Source organism: Bubalus kerabau, chromosome 1 (genome assembly GCF_029407905.1).
Source record: "Bubalus kerabau isolate K-KA32 ecotype Philippines breed swamp buffalo chromosome 1, PCC_UOA_SB_1v2, whole genome shotgun sequence".
Classification (NCBI taxonomy): domain Eukaryota; kingdom Metazoa; phylum Chordata; class Mammalia; order Artiodactyla; family Bovidae; genus Bubalus; species Bubalus kerabau.
In genome coordinates this window covers 63,041,292-63,060,932 of record NC_073624.1, presented here as the reverse complement: position 1 = coordinate 63,060,932, position 19,641 = coordinate 63,041,292, and the positions used below count along the sequence as shown (strand labels likewise).

The window sequence follows — 19,641 nt, the reverse complement described above, 5'->3', positions numbered from 1 at the left end:
CGATGACCATTGGGGTACACGTGTCTCTTTCAATTCTGGTTTCCTCTGTGTGTATGCCCAGCAGTGGAACTGCTGTGTCATAAGGCAGTTCTGTTTCCAGTTTTTTAAGGAATCTCCACACTGTTCTCAATAGTGTCTGTATTAGTTTGCATTCCCACCAAAAGTGTAAGGGGTTCCCTTTTGCCCACATCCTCTCCAGCATTTATTGCTTGTAGACTTTTGGGTCGCAGCCATTCTGACTGGCGTGAAATGGTACCTCATAGTGGTTTTGATTTGCGTTTCTCTGATAATGAGTGATGTTGAGCATCTTTTCATGTGTTTGTTAGCCATCTGTATGTCTTCTTTGGATAAATGTCTAGTTATTTGGCCCATTTTTTGATTGGGTCATTTATTTTTCTGGAGTTGAGCTGTAGGAGTTGCTTGTATATTCTTGAGATTAGTTGTTTGTCAATTGCTTCATTTTTTATTATTTTCTCCCATTCTGAAGGCTGTCTTTTCAAAACCTTGCTTTTAGTTTCCTTTCTGGTGCAGCTTTTAAGTTTAATTAGGTCCCATTTGTTTATTTTTGCTTTTATTTCCAATATTTGGGAGGTGGGTCATAGAAGATCCTGCTGTGATGTATGTTGGAGAGTGTTTTGCCTATGTTCTCCTCTAGGAGTTTTATAGTTTCTGGTCTAACGTTTAGATCTTTAATCCATTTTGAGTTTATTTCTGTGTATGGTGTTAGAAAGTGTTCTAGTTTCATTCTTTTCCAAGTGGTTGGCCAGTTTTCCCAGCACCACTTGTTAAAGAGATTGTCTTTTCTCCATTCTATATTCTTGCCTCCTTTGTCAAAGATAAGGTGTCCATAGGTGCGTGGATTTATCTCTGGGCTTTCTATTTTGTTCCATTGATCTATATTTCTGTCTTTGTGCCAGTACCATACTGTCTTGATGACTGTGGCTTTGTAGTAGAGACTGAAGTCACACAGGTTGATTCCTCCAGTTCCATTCTTCTTTCTCAAGATTGCTTTGGCTATTCGAGGTTTTTTGTATTTCCATACAAATTGTGAAATTTTTTGTTCTAGTTCTGTGAAGAATACTGTTGGTAGCTTGATAAGGATTGCATTGAATCTATAAAATGTTTTGGGTAGTATAGTCATTTTTACTATATTAATTCTTGTAATCCATGAACATGATATATTTCTCCATCTATTAGTGTCCTCTTTTTTTTTTTTCTTTCACCAGTGTTTTATAGTTTTCTATATATAGGTCTTTAGTTTCTTTAGGTAGATATATTCCTAAGTACTCTTGCCTGGAAAATCCCATGGATGGAGGAGCCTGGTAGGCTACCGTTCATGGGGTCGCTAAGAGTCGGACATGACTGAGCGATTCATTTTCACTTTTCACTTTCATGCATTGAAGAAGGAAATGGAAACCTACTCCAGTGTTCTTGCCTGGAGAATCCCAGGGACGGGGGAGCCTTGTGGGCTGCCGTCTATGGGGACGCACAGTGTTGGACACGACTGAAACGACTTAGCAGCAGCAGCAGCAGCATTCCTAAGTATTTTATTCTTTTTGTTGCAATGGTGAATGGAATTGTTTCCTTAATTTATCTTTCTATTTTCTCATTATTAGTATATAATGCAAGGGATTTCTGTGTGCTGATTTTATATCCTGCAAATTTACTATATTCATTTATTAGCTTCAGTAATTTTCTGGTGGAGTCTTTAGGGTTTTCTATGTAGAGAATCATGTCATCTGCAAACAGTGAGAGTCTTACTTCTTTTTTTTTTATTTTAAAACCTTAAACACTGTATTAGTTTTGCCAAACATCAAAACGAATCCGCCACAGGTATACATGTGCTCCCCATCCTGAGCCCTCCTCCCTCCTCCCTCCCCACACCATCCCTCTGGGTCGTCCCAGTGCACGAGCCCCAAGCATCCAGTATCGTGCATCGAACGTGGACTGGCAACTCGTTTCATACATGATATTACACATGTTTCAATGCCATTCTCCCAAATCTTCCCACCCTCTCCCTCTCCAACAGAGTCCATAAGACTGTTCTATACATCAGTGTCTCTTTTGCTGTCTCGTACACAGGGTTATTGTTACCATCTTTCTAAATTCCATATATATGCATTAGTATACTGTATTGGTGTTTTCTTTCTGGCTTACTTCACTCTGTATAATAGGCTCCAGTTTCATGCACCTCATTAGAACTGATTCAAATGTATTCTTTTTAATGGCTGAGTAGTACTCCATTGTGTATATGTACCACAGCTTTCTTATCCATTCATCTGCTGATGGACATCTAGGTTGCTTCCATGTCCTGGCTATTATAGACAGTGCTGCGATGAACATTGGGGTACACGTGTCTCTTTCAATTCTGGTTTCCTCAGTGTGTATGCTGTATGCCCAGCAGTGGGATTGCTGGATCATAAGGCAGCCCAATTTGGATTCCTTTTATTTCTTTTTCTGCTCTGATTGCTGTGGCCAAAACTTCCAAAACTATTTTGAATAGTAGTGGTGAAAGTGGACACCCTTGTCTTGTTCCTGACTTTAGAGGAAATGCTTTCAGGTTTTCACCATTGAGGATAATGTTTGCTATGGGTTTGTCATATATAGCTTTTATTATGTTGAGGTATGTTCCTTCTATTCCTGCTTTCTGGAGAGTTTTTATCATAAATGGATGTTGAATTTTGTCAAAGGTTTTCTCTAAATCTATTGAGATAATCATATGGCTTTTATTTTTCAATTTGTTAATGTGGCATATTACATTGATTGATTTGCGGATACTGAAGAATCCTTGCATCCCTGGGATAAAGCCCACTTGGTCATGGTGTATGATCTTTTTAATGTGTTGTTGGATTCTGATTGCTAGAATTTTGTTAAGGATTTTTGCATCTATGTTCATCAGTGATATTGGCCTGTAGTTTTCTTTTTTCGTGGGATCTTTGTCAGGTTTTGGTATTAGGGTGATGGTGGCCTCATAAAATCCATTTGGAAGTTGACCTTCCTCTGCAATTTTCTGGAAGAGTTTGAGTAGGATAGGTGTTAGCTCTTCTCTAAATTTTTTGGTAGAATTCAGCTGTGAAGCCGTCTGTACCTGGGCTTTTGTATGCTGGATGATTTCTGATTACAGTTTCAATTTCCATGCTTGTGATGGGTCTGTTAAGATTTTGTATTTCTTTCTGGTCCAGTTTGGAAAAGTTGTACTTTTCTCAGAATTTGTCCATTTTTTCCAAGTTGTCCATTTTATTGGCATATAATTGCTGATAGTAGTCTCTTATGATCCTTTGTATATCTGTGTTGTCTGTTGTGATCTCTCCATTTTCATTTCTAATTTTATTGATTTGATTTTTCTCCCTTTGTTTCTTGATGAGTCTGGCTAATGGTTTGTCAATTTTACTTATTCTTTCAAATAACCAACTTTTGGCTTTGTTTATTTTTGCTATGGTCTCTTTTGGTTCTGTTACATTTATTTCTGCCCCAATTTTTAAAATTTTTTTCCTTCTACTAACCCTGGGATTCTTCATCTCTTCCTTTTCTAGTTGCTTTAGGTGTAGAGTTAGGTTATTTACCTGACTTTTTTCTTGTTTCTTAAAGAATGCCTGTATTGCTATGAACTTTCCCCTAGCACTGATTTTACAGTGTCCCACAGGTTTTGGTTGTTGTGTTTTCATTTTCATTCATTTCTATGCATATTTTGATTTCTTCTGTCATTTGTTGATTATTCAGCAGCATGTTGCTCAGCCTCCATATGTTGGGATTTTTAATAGTTTTTATCCTGTAATTGAGATCTAATCTTAGTGCATTGTGGACAGAAAAGATGCTTCAAATGATTTCAATTTTTTGAATTTACCATGGCTAGATTTATGGCTCAAGATGTGTTCTATCCTGGAGAAGTTTCCATGTGCACTTGAGAAAAAGGTGAAATTCATTGTTTTGGGGTGAAATGTCCTATAGATATCAATTAGGTCTAACTGGTCTATTGTATCATTTAAAGTTTGTGTTTCCTTGTTAATTTTCTGTTTAGTTGATCAATCCATGAGTGTGAGTGGGGTATTAAAGTCTCCCCCTATTATTGTGTTATTGTTAATTTCCCCTTTCATACTTGTTAGCATTTGTCTTACATATTATGGTGCTCCTATGTTGGGTGCATATATATTTATAATTGTTATATCTTCTTTGATTGATCCTTTGATCATTATGTAGTGTCCTTCTTTGTCTCTTTTCACAGCCTTTGTTTTAAAGTCTATTTTATCTGCTATGGGTATTGCTACTCCTGCTTTCTTTTGGTCTCTATTTGCATGGAAAACCTTTTTCCAGCCCTTCACTTTCAGTCTGTTTGTGTCCCTTGTTTTGCGGTGGGTCTCTTTTAGACAACATATATTTGGGTCTTATTTTTATATCCATTCAGCCAGTCTTTGTCTTTTGGTTGGGGCATTCAACCCATTTAGATTTAAGGTAATTATTGATAAGTATGATCCAATTGCCATTTGCTTTATTCTTTTGGGTTCGAGTTTATACACCCTTTTTGTGTTTCCTGTCTAGAGAATATCCTTTAGTATTTGTTGGAGAGCTGGTTTGGTGGTGCTGAATTCTCTCAGCTTTTGCTTGTCTGTAAAGCTTTTGATTTCTCCTTCATATTTGAATGAGACCCTTGCTGGGTACAGTAATCTGGGCTGTAGGTTATTTTCTTTCATCACTTTAATTATGTCTTGCCATTCCCACCTGGCTTGAAGAGTTTCTATTGAAAGATCAGCTGTTATCCTTATGGGAATTCCCTTGTGTGATATTTGTTGTTTTCCCTTGCTGCTTTTAAAATTTGTTCTTTGTGTTTGCTCTTTGTTAATTTGATTAATATGTGTCTTGGGGTGTTTCGCTTTGGGTTTATCCTGTTTGGGACTCTCTGGGTTTCTTGGACTTGGGTGATTATTTCCTTCCCCATTTTAGGGAAGTTTTCAACTATTATCTCCTCAAGTATTTTCTCATGGTCTTTCTTTTTGTCTTTTACTGGGACTCCTATGATTCGAATGTTGGAGCATTTAATATTGTCCTGGAGGTCTCTGAGATTGTCCTCATTTCTTTTAATTTGTTTTTCTTTTTAACTCCAGGTTTATTTCCAATCTCTGAAACATATGCTATTATTGAAAATACAACTATACAAATAAAAATAATCATATATGGACAAGTGAAAGTTGTTTTCAGTAATATCCAGAGGAATTTATAGGAGAATTCTAAGATAAGGAGATAAGATCTGCTGTCATAATCACGCAGTTAATAATGTAGATAAATATGGGTAAAGGAAGAGACTATTATTTTTCCTCGACATTCACTTTATATGCAAATAATTATGGAGCAATCAATAATAAAGATTTATTTACACATGTGACTCAATGACAAAAATTGTAGGAATGCATATACTAAACACCTAAATCAAACTTTTACCATGTCAAATTATCTTTCTTCAACTTCAACAATTTAACACAGAAACTCTCCCCAACACACACTGTAAAAAAAAAAAATAAATAAATAATAATAATAATAAAGTTAAATTACAAAACTATTAGAAGTCAGCCTATGAATGCAATAATGCTTAGTTGTATTAGCTATTATGAAAATGAAATATATTTGAAAAGGAAAAGTTTCTTAATAATAAATTACCTGTGTATTCCATATGCCTTTCCTAAAACAAGGTTTAAAAGATTGGAAAAGTGAGGTTAAAGATGAATGATAAAAATAGAACAAAAGTGAATTAAAACATATTGAAAAGGAAATCCAGTTTTTAAATTTAAAATTTTTCACATACCAATTCTTTTCTTGTTTTTCAGTGCTAAATCAGTCTCCCCAAAATACTTAAAATTTCAAACAATTTTTAAGAAGATATATACACAGATTTATTCAGACAAAATCATCTCTGCTCAGTAGTTAATACTTCTGTCATCGTGCTGAACAGAGCACACTGATATTCCATTCTTCTCTGAACGGATCTCACTCAACTCCTCAACATACGGTTCCTCTCTCAGATCATTTTAAGGCAACTTTGTGCATGTTTTGATTAGCACTTTGCTTTTTTTCAGGTTTTTTGATTACTGTATTAAATTTTTCCATTATTAAATGAACAATCTAATAGGTCCCATTTGTTTATTTTTGTTTTTATTTCCAATATTAAACTTAAAAACTTCTGCACAACAAAGGAAACTATAAGCAAGGTGAAAAGACCACCTTCAGAATGGGATAAAATAATAACAAATGAAGCAACTGACAAACAACTAATCTCAAAAATATACAAGCAACTCTTGCAGCTCAATTCCAGAAAAATAAGCTACCCAATCAAAAAATAGGCCAAAGAAGTAAATAGACATTTCTCCAAAGAAGACATACAGATGGCTAACAAACACATGAAAAGATGTTCAACGTCACTCATTATCAGAGAAATGCAAATCAAAACCGCTATGAGGTACCATTTCACACCAGTCAGAGTGGCTGTGATCCAAAAGTCTACAAGCAGTAAATGCTGGAGAGGTTGTGGAGAAAAGGGAAACCTCTTACACTGTTGGTGGGAATGCAAACTACTACAGCCACTATGGAGAACAGTGTGGAGATTCCTTTAAAAATTGGAAATAGAATTGCCTTATGACCCAGCAATCCCACTGCTGGGCACACACACAGAGGAACCAGAATTGAAAGAGACACGTGTACCCCAATGTTCATCACAGCACTGTTTATATTAGCCAGGACATGGAAGCAACCTAGATGTCCATCAGCAGATGAATGGATAAGAGAGCAGTGGTACTTATACACAATGGAGTATTACTCAGCCATTAAAAAGAATACAACTGAATCAGTTCTAATGAGGTGGATGAAACTGGAGCCTATTATACACTTGATCTTATCCAAAAGGCCGAGAAGCAATGGAGCCTATTATACAGAGTGAAGTAAGCCAGAAAGAAAAACACCGATACAGTATACTAACACATATATATGGAATTTAGAAAGATGGTAACGATAACCCTGTATGCGGGACAGCAAAAGAGACACAGATGTATAGAACAGTCTTTTGGACTCTGTGGGAGAGGGAGAGGGTGGGATGATTTGGGAGAATGGCATTGAAACATGTATAATATCATATATGAAACGAATTCCCAGTCCAAGTTCAATGCACGATAGTGGATGCTTGGGGTTGGTGCACTGAGACGACCCAGAGGGATGGTACGGGGAGGGAGGAGGGAGGAGGGTTCTGGATGAGGAACACGTGTATACCTGTGGTGGATTGATGTTGATGTATGACAAAACCAATACAATATTGTAAAGTAATTAACCTCCAGTTAAAATAAATAAGGCAATGTCACCCCACTCCAGTACTCTTGCCTAGAAAATCCTATGGATGGAGAAGCCTGGTAGTCTGCAGTCCATGGGGTCGCTAAGAGTCGGGCACGACTGAGTGACTTCACTTTCACTTTTCTCTTTCCTGCATTGGAGAAGGAAATGACAACCCACTCCAGTGTTCTTGCCTGGACAATCCCAGGGATGGGGGAGCCTGGTGGGCTGCCATCTATGTGGTCGCACAGCGTCGGACACGACTGAAGCGACTTAGCAGCAGCAGCAGCAAAATAAATAAACTTATATTAAAAAATAAAGTAAATGAACAATCTAGAAGAAATGGACAAATTCTTAGAAAGGTACATAAATAAATACATATTTATGTATTGAATATTTTTTAAGTATCACCCAAAATGCCATAAAATAAAGCAACACTTGACCCATGGAGTATTTATGCTTTCTGTGCTCTGTAGGAAGATATCTAAAATTTGTGAATTATTCTCAGGAAGATAGGAAATCTAAGAACACCAATTGCAAAGATCAAACATTTATTATTCAAATGTTCTCCCCAGGCACTAAATATTTTTAACAGTAAAATTATATATTAAAAAAATATATATCTTTAACTATGTCCCCAGAGATCTCAGTATAGGTATCGCCAACAAGAATTTTTCTTCCACACACTCGTGTTTTGAAATCCTAAACACATAGGTAGGATCTGGAAGCAGAAAAAGAAAAGATTGCTTATGTTGATAAAAAGAAGTAACAATATAAGATGATTAGCCTGTCCAGGAAACATTATACCTCAGTATAAATGCAGTATCATTAATTCTCCAGATACACCTAACATTTCATGTCCTATATGACCTCAGTTTCTTTTTCAAAAACTGTTTTTTCTCCCAATAGTCTTTGTGATATTTTTTATTTGATATTCAACTAAAGGTTCATAATAACTAAGCATTCTCCACTTCTATAGTTTTCAACTCTTTATGTATGTCTAAGAGAAGGCAATGGCACCCTACTCCAGTACTTTTGCCTAGAAAATCCCATGGACGGAGGACCCTGGCAGGTATGGGGTCGCTAGAATCGGACACAGCTGAGCGACTTCACTTTCATTTTCATGCATTGGAGAAGGAAATGGCAACCCACTCCAGTGTTCTTGCCTGGAAAATCCCAGGGACAGGGAAGCCTGGTGGGCTGCCGTCTATGGGTTGCACACAGTCAGACACCACTGAAGCGACTTAGCAGTAGCAGCAGTATGTATGTCTATACCTGGCCAATCATGCAACATGTTACAGCTATGTGCCAAAATTCTGTCCAAAGAATGTAAATAGAGATATCTGTGCAACTTCGAACGATCATACTCTGAAAAATGGAATTTTCACTCCTCTTCCTCTTGATTCCCCTTACTGCTGAAATGCAGATGTGATGGCAAGCCATTTGGAGCCATGGCTATGATCAATTACAGTAGAAATGATGAATAAACAAGATAGAACACACATAGGTTCTTGACAAGACTGTAGACCACACCAACATAAAGACAGAATCACATTATGGAGGAGTTTTAGCATACCAAATGAAAGGGTAACAGACAGGAAGGGTAGGGGCCCACAAAAGGAGAAAATAGGCTGCAACTGTCAGATAGTTTTTTTAATCTTTCTTAAGCAAAAGGAGGAAACAAAATACAAGTGCCAGATTTTTTTCCCCTTCTCACTCCTGTACTTTGGCCAGCTCATTCGAAGAGTTGACACATTGGAAAAGACTCTGATGATTTGAGGGATTGGGGGCAGGAGGAGAAAGGGACGACAGAGGATGAGATGGCTGGATGGCATCACCAACTCGATGGCCATGCGTTTGAGTCAACTCCGGGAGTTGGTGACGGACAGGGAGGCCTGGCGTGCTGCAATTCATGAGGTCGCAAAGAGTCGGACACGACTGAGTGACTAACTGAACTGAGCTGATACAAAATTAAAAAGAGGTTTTTAAAAAATTCTGTGTTGCAATGATGACACCTGGTTCCTCCTGAACTTAACTTTTCTCAAACCCTGAGCTAACCAATGAGTTTTCCTTATGAAAATATTTTTCTTAAACTATGTTAATGAACTAGGCATTTACCCTAGACACCAGACCACCTGACTCGCCTCTTGAGTAATCTGTATGCAGGTCAGGAAGCAACAATTAGAACTGGACACGGAACAACAGACTGGTTTCAAATCGGGAAAGGAGTACATCAAGGCTGTATATTGTCACCTTGCTTATTTAACTTATATGCAGAGTACTCATGAGAAATGCTGGGCTGGAGGAAGCACAAGCTGGAATCAGGATTTCCAGGAGATATATCAATAACCTCAGATAAGCAGATGACACCACCCTTATGGCAGAAAGTGAAAAGGAAATAAAGAGCCTCTTGATGAAAGTGAAAGAGGAGAGTGAAAAAGTTGGCTTAAAGCTCAACATTCAGAAAATAAAGATCATGGCATCTGGTCCCATCACTTCATGACAAATAGATGGAGAAACAGTGGAAACAGTGGCAGACTTTATTTGGGGGGGGACTCCAAAATCACTGCAGATGATGACTGCAGCCATGAAATCAAAAGACTCTTACTCCTTGAAAGAAAAGTTATGACCAACCTAGATGGCATATTAAAAAGCAGAGACATTACTTTGCCAACAAAAGTCCATCTAGTCAAGGCTATGGTTTTTCCAGTAGTCATGTACGAATGTGAGAATTGGACTATAAAGAAAACTGAGTGCTAAAGAATTGATACTTTTGAACTGTGGTTTTGGAGAAGACTCTTGAGAGTCCTTGGACTGCAAGGAGATCCAACCAGTCCATCCTAAAGGAGCTGTCCTGAATATTCAGTGGAAGGACTGATGCTGAAACTGAAACTCCAATACTTTGGCCACCTGATGCGAAGAGCTGACTCATTTGAAAAGACGCTGATGCTGGGGAAGATTAAAGGCGAGAGGAGAAGGGGATGACAGGATGAAATGGTTGGGTGGCATCACTGACTCAATGGACATGAGTTTGAGTAATCTCCGGGACTTGGTGATGGACAGGGAGGCCTGGTGTGCTTCAGTCCATGGGGTCGCAAAGAGTCGGACACAACTGAGCGACTGAACTGAACTTAACTGAACTATCTTTTTTCAAGTCTGTTCCAAATAAGACTAGAACTGATAATGGCTCAACAAACCAGTATGCTTTACTCATACAATTATTCTCCTAATCTATGTTAATAAGACTATGTATTTGCTTGGAAACCTGCCTTTCTTCAAGATTCATGTCAATCGTTTTATGTCCTGGGATGACTCACCTTGTGCCAATGTTGTCTCAAAATGTATGTTGTGGGTGAGAGGCCTGTTGCCTCTCTCTGAGTTTTGAGATATTTCCTTTCTCTAATTAGCAGCCTGCTAGTAGGTATATAGTTCAGTTCAGTTCAGTCGCTCAGTCGTGTCCAACTCTTTGTGACCCCATGAATTGCAGCACACCAGGCCTCCCTGTCCATCACCATAACTTTCTGCTAAAGACAAGCAGGGGGGCACTCTTTCTGCCTGCTTCTGATGTCTATGTCAGAAGATTTCTCTATCTCTTTTATACTTTTAATAAAACTTGATTACACAAAAGCTCTGAGAAATCAAGCCTTATCACTGGCCCTGGATTGAATTCCTCTCCTCCGGCATCCAAGAATCCTGGCATATTTCATGGCTCAGCAATAACCTTTCACAGCATGACTATTAAAGATAAACATAAATTATTTTTTGCTTTACATGCTATGCTATTTTTCTCATACTATATAATATATATATTTTCAAAACCTGTTTACTTGGACTGATATTTCATATTTGTTTAACTTGCTTACTATGCCCATGTGTCTTCTCTCATGATCCTTTATTTTATGATTATAATTAACGGATATGTATGTCTTTGGTCCTTACAGGCAAGTTTGGCCTTGGAGTACAAAATTAAACAGGGCAAAGGCTAACAGAGCTTTGCCAAGGGAACACACTGGTTATATCAAACACCCTCTTCCAACAACACAAAAGACGACTCTACACATGAACATCACCAGATGTTTAATACCGAAATCAGATTGATTATATTCTTTGCAGCCAAAGATGGAGAGGCTCTATACAGTCAGCAAAAACAAGATCTGGAGCTGACTGGCTCAGATCATCAATTATTGCAATATTCAGTTTTAAATTGAATATGGTAGGGAAAACCACTAGGTCATTCAGGTATGACCTAAATCAAATCTCTCATGATTACACAAGGGAAGTGATGAATAGATTCAAGGGATTAGACCTGTTAGAGTGCCTGACGATCTATAGAGAGAGGTTCATGACCTTGTAAAGGAGGCGGTGAACAAAACCATCCCCAAGAAACAGAAATGGAAGAAGGCAGAATAGTTGTCTGAGGAGGCCTTACAAATAGCTGAGCAAAGAAGAGAAGTGAAAGGCAAAGGGAAAGATATACCCAACTGAATGCAGAGTTCCAAAGAATAGCAAGGGGATATAAGAAAGCCTTCTTAAGTGAACAATGAAAAGAAATAGAGGAAAACTATAGAATGTAAAAGACTAGAGATCTCTTTAAGAAAATTGGAGATATCAAGGGAACATTTCATGCAAAGATAGGCACAATAAAGGACAAAAAATGGCAAAGACCTAACAGAAGCAGAAGATATTAACAAGAGGTAGCAAGAATATACAAAAGAACTGTACAAAAAAAGTGCTTGATGACTCAGATAACCATGATTGTGTGCTCATTCACTTAAAGCCAGACATCCTGTGCGTGGCTCAAGTCAGCCTTAGGAAGCATTACTACAAACAAAACTAGTACAGGTGATGGAATTCCAGCTGAGCTATTTCAAGTACTAAAAGATGATGCTGTCAAAGTGCTGCATTCATTATACCAGCAAATTTGGGAAATTCAGCAGTGGTCACAGCACTGGAAAAGGTGATTTTTCATTCCAATCCCAAAGGAAAGCAATACCAATGTTTAAACTACCTTAAAATTTCTTTTATTTTACATGATAGCAAGATTATGTACAAAGTCCTTCAAAAAAGTCTTCAACAGTACTTGAACTGAGAATTCCAGATGTGCAAGCTGGATTTAGAAAAGGCAGAGTAACCAGGGATTAAATTGCCAGCATAGACTGGATCATAGAAAAAATAAGACAATTCCAGAGAAACATCGACTTTTGCTTCATTGACTATGCTAAAGCCTTTGACTGTGTGGATCACAAAAAAACTGTGGAAAATTCTTATAGATGGAATACCAGACCCCCTGGAATGGAATACCTGCCTCCTGTATGCAGTTTAAGAAAAAACATTTAGAACTGCACGTGGAACAATGGACTGGTTCAAAATTCAAAAAGGAGTATGCCAAAGCTGTATATTGTCACTCTGCTTTTTAAACGTATATGCAGAGTACATCATATGAAATGCCACACAATCTGGAATCAAGATTTCCGGGAGAAATATCAGCAACTTCAGATATGCAGATGATACCACTTTAACAGCAGAAAGCAAAGAGGAACTAAAGAGCCTCTTGATGAAAGTGAAAGAAGAGACTGAAAAAGCTGGCTTAAAACTCAACATTCAAAAAACTAAGATTATGGCATTGGGTCCCATCACTTCATGGCAAATAGATAGGGAAAAAGTGGAAGCAGTAACAGACTTTATTTTCTTGGGCTCCAAAATCACTGCAGAAGGTGAGTGCAGCCATTAAATTAAAAGACACTTGCTCCTTGGAAGAAAAGCTATGAGAAACCTAGACAGAGACATCACTTTCCTAACAAAAATCCATATAGTCAAAGCTATAATTTTTCCAGTAGTCATGTATGGATGTGAGTGCTGAATCATAAAGAAGGCAGAATGCCAAAGAACTGATGCTTTCAAACTATGTTGCTGGAGAAGATTCTTGAGAACCCTTAGTCAGCAAGGAGATCAAACCTGTCAACCCTAAAGGAAATCCGTCCTGAATATTCATTGGAAGGACTGATGCTGAAGTTGAAGCTCCGATACTTTGGGCACCTGATGTGAAGAGCTGATTGATTGGCAAAAAGCCTGATGCTGGGAAAGATTGAAGGCAGGAGGAGAAGGGGATGACAGAGGATGAGATGATTAGATGTTATCACACTCAATGGGCATGAGTTTGAGCAAACTCCAGGAAATAATGAAGAATAGGGAAGCTTGGCATGCTGCAGTCCAAAGTGTCAGACATGACTGAGCAACTGAACAAGAGCCAGCTCTGATAGTTTGCTTTTTTCATATTTTCTAGTTCCTTGTAAAAATTATCACTCTGTTCATCTATTGTTTCCCCTAGTTCAGTTAACATTTTCATTACTAATATTTTGAACTGTTTATCTGTTAAATTATTTATTTTCATTTCACTAGTTGTTTGTTCAAATTTCTTTTGTTTGATTTGAAACAAATTACTCCATCTTCTTGTTGCTTAAATTTCTGTCTTTATGAAATTCGGTGAAACAGTCATATCTATCCCTGTCTTGAAGGCTGTCTTGTGTGGGTGCATCACTAGACAGTCTGTGTGTGCCTAGTGACTTTGGTCAGAGATCTGGATCAGAAGTGAGTACAAATCCTATTTCCTCTGGACTGTGCTGGCAGCTATCAACCTGGTGGGATGGCAGTTGGAGATGAAGGGGCTAGAGTCAGAGCCAGATGAAAGCTGGGGCTTTTTCTATGGTCAGAAGCCAACACAGCCCCATCAGGGATATGGACTGTCCCTTGGTGCTGAAGAAGAACCACTGAAGGTCAAGTTATATCTGATTTCCTGTTCCTTTAAGTGTGTACTCTCCCTGCCTCTCATCATCAACACCTTTATCTAGAAGGGGCTACAGCTGGAGTAAGAGGGGCCAGAATGGGCACCTGTTGCAAGCCAGGGTGTGTTCTTGGGTGGCTCTGGCACACTAATATTCAAGACTGGACCTGATATGTTACCTCTATGAGTACCACCAGCAAAGGCCACCCCTACCTTGTTCAGATGTAGTGCCAGGTCTGAATTGACTTTATCCCCTTGCCCTAGTTGGGAGCTGCACCATGGAGCAAGAGGGGCTGAAGTGAACACTTGACATTGGCCAGGGCACACACGTGGCCTGTATGGGAAGATGACCAAAGTCCTAGGCAATCTCAATCTGCTTCTTCCACCTTGTTTCAGGAGCAAGCAAGTATATGTGCTCTTCACAGAGTCTAAGATTCTCGAAGCCCTGCTGCCAGCTCCATGGGTTTTCAAGTCAGCCAAGGAAACTTGTTTTCCCAGTGTTAGATTCTAGGACTGTGGTGGATATGTGGTTCAAACTGCTCACTCCCCAGAGAGGACTTCTGAGTCCATGTAACCTCTCCCCTCTTCAGTGTCCCCTACTAAGGGTGCAGTTCCCTACCTGATTGCTACTTTTTCCTTCCTACCTGACTCTGAGGGGATCTTTCTTTACACCTTTAGTTGTATAACAATCTTTCTGGCAGTCTCCAATTTGTTTTTAGTGAGAATTGTTCCATAGATAGATGTGTTTTCGATGTATTCATTGGGGGAGGTGAGCTCAGCATCTTCCTACTCTGACATTTTCATCTCCCTAAATAATTTGTTTTAAAAATAGCACTTCATATCTTTTAATCCCCTTCACCTATTTTAACCTTCCACCAACTCCTCTTCCCTTTGGTAACCCTAGTTTCTTCTTTCTATCTGTCAGTCTCTTTGTGTTCTGTTAAATTTGTTTGTTTTATTTTTGATTCCACATATAAGTGAAACATTTGGCATTTGTCTTTCTCTGTCTGACTTACTTCCTTAAGCATAATACCCTTCAACTTCATCATGTTTCCACAAATGACAAAATTTCATTTCATTTCATGTTTGAGTAATACTCAATTGCCTATATACAGGCATTCCTTCTTCCTTATCCATTCATCTCTTGATGGACCTTAGGTTATTTCCATATCTTGGCTACTATAAATAATGCTACTATGGACATTGGGGTGCATCTATTTTTTTTTTTTCAAATTAGTGTTTTTGCTTTCTTTAGATAAATATTCTGGAATGGAATGGCTGGATTGTATGGTAGTTCTATTTTTAATTTATAAGTAATTGCCATGATGTTCTCCACAATGGCTGCATCAGTTTAAATTCACATCAACAGTGCACCAGGGCTGCCTTTCCCCCACATTCTCACCAACACGTATTATTTACTGTCTTTTTGATGATAGCCATGCTGATAGGTTTGACATGGTATCTCATTGTGGTTTTGATTGGCTTTTTCCTGATGATCAGGGATGTAGAGCACTTTTTCATGTGCCTGTGGGCCATCTGTATGTCTTCTTTGAGGAAAAAATAAATGTCTATTCAGGCCCTCTGTCCAATTTTTAATTGAGTTGTTTGCTAAGGAATGGCAACTCAGTCCAGTATTCTTACCTGGAGAATCTCATGGACAGAGGAGCCTGGTGGGCTACAGTCCATAGGGTCACAAAGAGTTGGACATGACTGAAGTGACTTAGGCATCATGCACTGTTTCTGGGCTTTCTATTCCGTTTCATTGATCTCTGTGTCTTTTTTTTTTTGCAAGACTATACTGATTTGATGACTGTAACTTTATAGTGTGGTCTGAAGTAAGGGAGTGTGAGATCTCCAGCACTGTTCTTTTTTCTGAAAATTTCATTGACTATTTGGGATCTATTGTGATTCCATAAAATTTTAGGATTATTTGTTCTAGTTTTGTGAAAAATGTCGTAGGGATCTTAACAGGGATTTTATTAAATCTATAGATAACTTTGGGTAGTGTGGATATATTAACAACATAATTAATTATTTTAATCCATAAGTACAGAATATCTTTCCATATATCTGCATCATACTCAATGCCTTTCATCAATGTTTTATACTTTCAGATTAGAAATATTTCACAACCCTGGTTAAATTACTTCTTGAGCAATTTATTCTTTTTGATGCAATTATTAATAGGATTGTCTTCTTGATTTTTCTTTCTAGTAGCTTCACTGAGCTTTTCTTTGCTCTTATGCATAATGATAATAATTTTTATATCACACAGTTGTTTCCAAAATTATATGATTTACATAAAACACCTATCAGTTTCTGTCATTTACTGAGTAGTCAATAAACTGAGTTCTTATCTCTAATTCTATATTTGTTGTTCAGCTACTTCAGTAGAGCTGAAAAGATGAAAGCATTTAAGATAAAGTATTTTAGCATTTCACATGTAAGCCTTCTTAAGAAGTAAGTTGTACTTCTATTTAAAAGTTGTGTTAGAGATATAATTTAATCAAAAACAAACAAAAAGTAGTAGAAAATTCTCTGAGGATTCAGGATTCCGAGGTGATGGTACCAGCATGATTAGAAATAATCAAATTGATATTTCATAGACAAACTGAAATAATGAAGATGACAGATGATGTAACTTTAATCTACCTTGGTACAGAAAGAAATAGGAATTGGGACATTTTAGTTTAAAACTGCTGGATCCTTATCAAGACTTTAAGTACATGTTCTATGTTAAATACAGTGTAGATGATAGAACTTTAAAATATATATAATATTTCAGAATGGCTCAATGATAAAGTAGTGGTATAACTTGAACTTATGTTTTCAAAGGACTTTCCTCCCAATTAGCACATAACATAATCAAAATTAGTCAGGAATTTAGAGAGTGTTAAGTCTTATTTTAATTAGATTGTCTCAAAATGTATATATGTATGTTTAATGCTTCAGAGTCTTTAGCTCTACTTTCACAAAATGGATAAAAACGGTACTTAAATTATCACCAAAAATGTAACAATTTGTTTAAATACACATTTTCCCTCAAATTATGTTTAAGACCCAAATAGCTTTTAAAGTATAGTTCATTTTATGGTTTTTAAATAAACGTATAAAATTGTCTGGTCAGTTACATATTATATGTAGTTTTCTTCCTGCCTATCATTTATTTTGCTCAAAAGATAATATTCAAATATACTTTCTTATAAAGAACTAATTTCTAAAGAATGTGTTAAAACAATAATATTTTAATAAACATTTAAAAATGAATATGGACATTATATTAATTTATGTTTTAATTTTCTATTATTTAAATAGAATATGCATTAATAAATTAGTAGTATGAAAAATATAAATGGATATTAGATTTAAGTAGGTATTAAGTGATAACAACTAAAAGATAGTAATAACATGGCATCACAAGCTGCTTTAAATATACTTAAAATGTAAGGATACTTTTAGGCTTGACTAGAACTAAGAGATAAAGAAACAAATTAAAAATGTGTCTCAATTTCTTTCACATGTACAAAGAAGGTGAGATTCAAAATAAATCTCTATAGAAGAATATAAATAAAATTAAAATTCTAGCACAAAATTTGTGTAAAAATAAAGCTTTAAATAAAGATTAATGTAGAAATGAGAGGAAAAGCAGAGGAAATGTGTATTAGAAGTACATTGGATATGCTGTTGTTGATTGATGCCCTTTTGTTTATCTTCTTTATGTATAGTGCAAATCATATTCATTCCTTTGAGAAAGAAACAACTCTATGTATCGTATTCATGAAGGCTTTCTTCACTTGTTGGTTCCTTAAGGTATAAATGAAAGGATTCAAAAATGGAACAACAGAGGTGTTGAGCACTGAAATTCCTTTGGAAAAAGATATTCTTTGTTTGACTGAAGGTTTAACATACATAAAGATGCCGCTGCCGAAAGTAAGGGATATCACAATCATGTGAGAGGAACACGTTGAAAAAGCCTTTCTCCTGTGACTAGCTGAGGGAATTCTTAGAATGGTCAAGGCAATACAGGTATATGATATGATCACCATTACCAATGTGATCACCAGTGTCACCAGAGCTGAGATGAATCCTATCATCTCGATTAACTTTGTATCTGAGCAGGAGATTTGTAGGAGGGGAGTGGTGTCACAATAGAAATGATCAACAACGTTGGAGGCACAGAAGTCAAGGTTTAGGCCATAGAGGAGTGGTGGAAAGATGACAAAGAATCCAGCAACCCAACAACTGAGGACAAGCTGCATGCAGATTTTACTGTTCATGATGGTTGTGTAATGCAAGGGCTTACAGATGGCAACATAGCGGTCATAGGACATTGCTGCCAGTAAGTAACATTCAGATGCTCCAAGAAGAATGGCAAAAAACACTTGACTCACACAACTGTTATAGGAAATGGTTTTGTCTCCTGTTGCCATCATAACCAGCAATTTAGGAATGCATGTAGTAGTATATGAAATTTCTATAAAGGAAAAATTTCGAAGGAAAAAGTACATGGGGGTCTTCAGGTGAGTATCTACCAGGGTGAGTGTGATGATAATCAGATTGTAAGTGATGCTAAGCAAGTAGGTGAGTAGGAGGAAGATAAATAAAACAATTTTCGTTTGTGGGTCACTTGTTAAACCTGCTAGAATAAACACTACCACCTTTGTATGATTTCCCATTCCAGTTTTCTGACAATTGCTCTGTCTGAATAGAAGAAAAAGAAAAAAAAAAATGAACCCAAGAGAGACATAACAGGAATAATCACTATTTAAGGTAAAGTTAGGTAATGTCAACCAACTCCAGTACTCTTTCTGGAGAATCCCATGGATGGAGGAGCCTGGTAGGCTGCAGTCCATGGGGTCACTAAGAGTGGGACACGACCGAGCAACTTCACTTTCACTTTTCACTTTCATGCATTGGAGAAGGGAATGGCAACCCACTCCATTGTTCTTGCCTGGAGAATCCCAGGGATGGAGAAGCCTGGTGTGCTGCTGTCTATAGGGTCACACAGAGTCGGACACGACTGAAGCGACTTAGCAGCAGCAGCAGAAAAGCAATTTTTCATCATAGCAAAACAATTCCCATTCATGTTTTAAAATTTTTTTTTTTCAGAGATAGTTATAAATGCATGTGCAAAATATCTGGATAGATTAATTAAAAGTTCAGCTTGCAGTTCTTTTAGAGAATCATCTATATAACTAGTAATTGTTGATAGTTTTTATGTAAGTCAATCAGGGATATAAAGAACTTTTAAAGTATAGTAAATGCTTTGTCTTTCTTTATATCATCCATGAGGTTGGATATATGCCATTTCCTGTTCAATTAAGTTCTCAGACTAGAACCAAAATTATATCTATCATTGAAGCCTGGGTTTCATACACACACACACTATCCATCCTCAATAAACAGAGCTAGGGGAAGGCAATGCCACCCCACTGCAGTACTCTTGCCTGGTAAATCCCATGGATGGAGGAGCCTGGTGGGCTACAGTCCATAGGATCTCGAAGAGTCGGACACGACTGAGCGACTTCACTTCCACTTTTCATTTTCATGCATTG

General features: G+C 37.3%; 1 protein-coding gene across 1 annotated transcript; it reads right to left on the bottom strand.

The window, feature by feature from the left end:
• Window positions 1-17,823: 17,823 nt before the first annotated feature.
• LOC129641531 (olfactory receptor 6C74-like) lies at window positions 17,824-18,762 on the bottom strand. Its single transcript, XM_055566224.1, has one exon. The coding sequence runs from the start codon at window positions 18,760-18,762 to the stop codon at window positions 17,824-17,826; it is 939 nt and encodes a 312-aa protein (XP_055422199.1).
• Window positions 18,763-19,641: the final 879 nt, after the last annotated feature.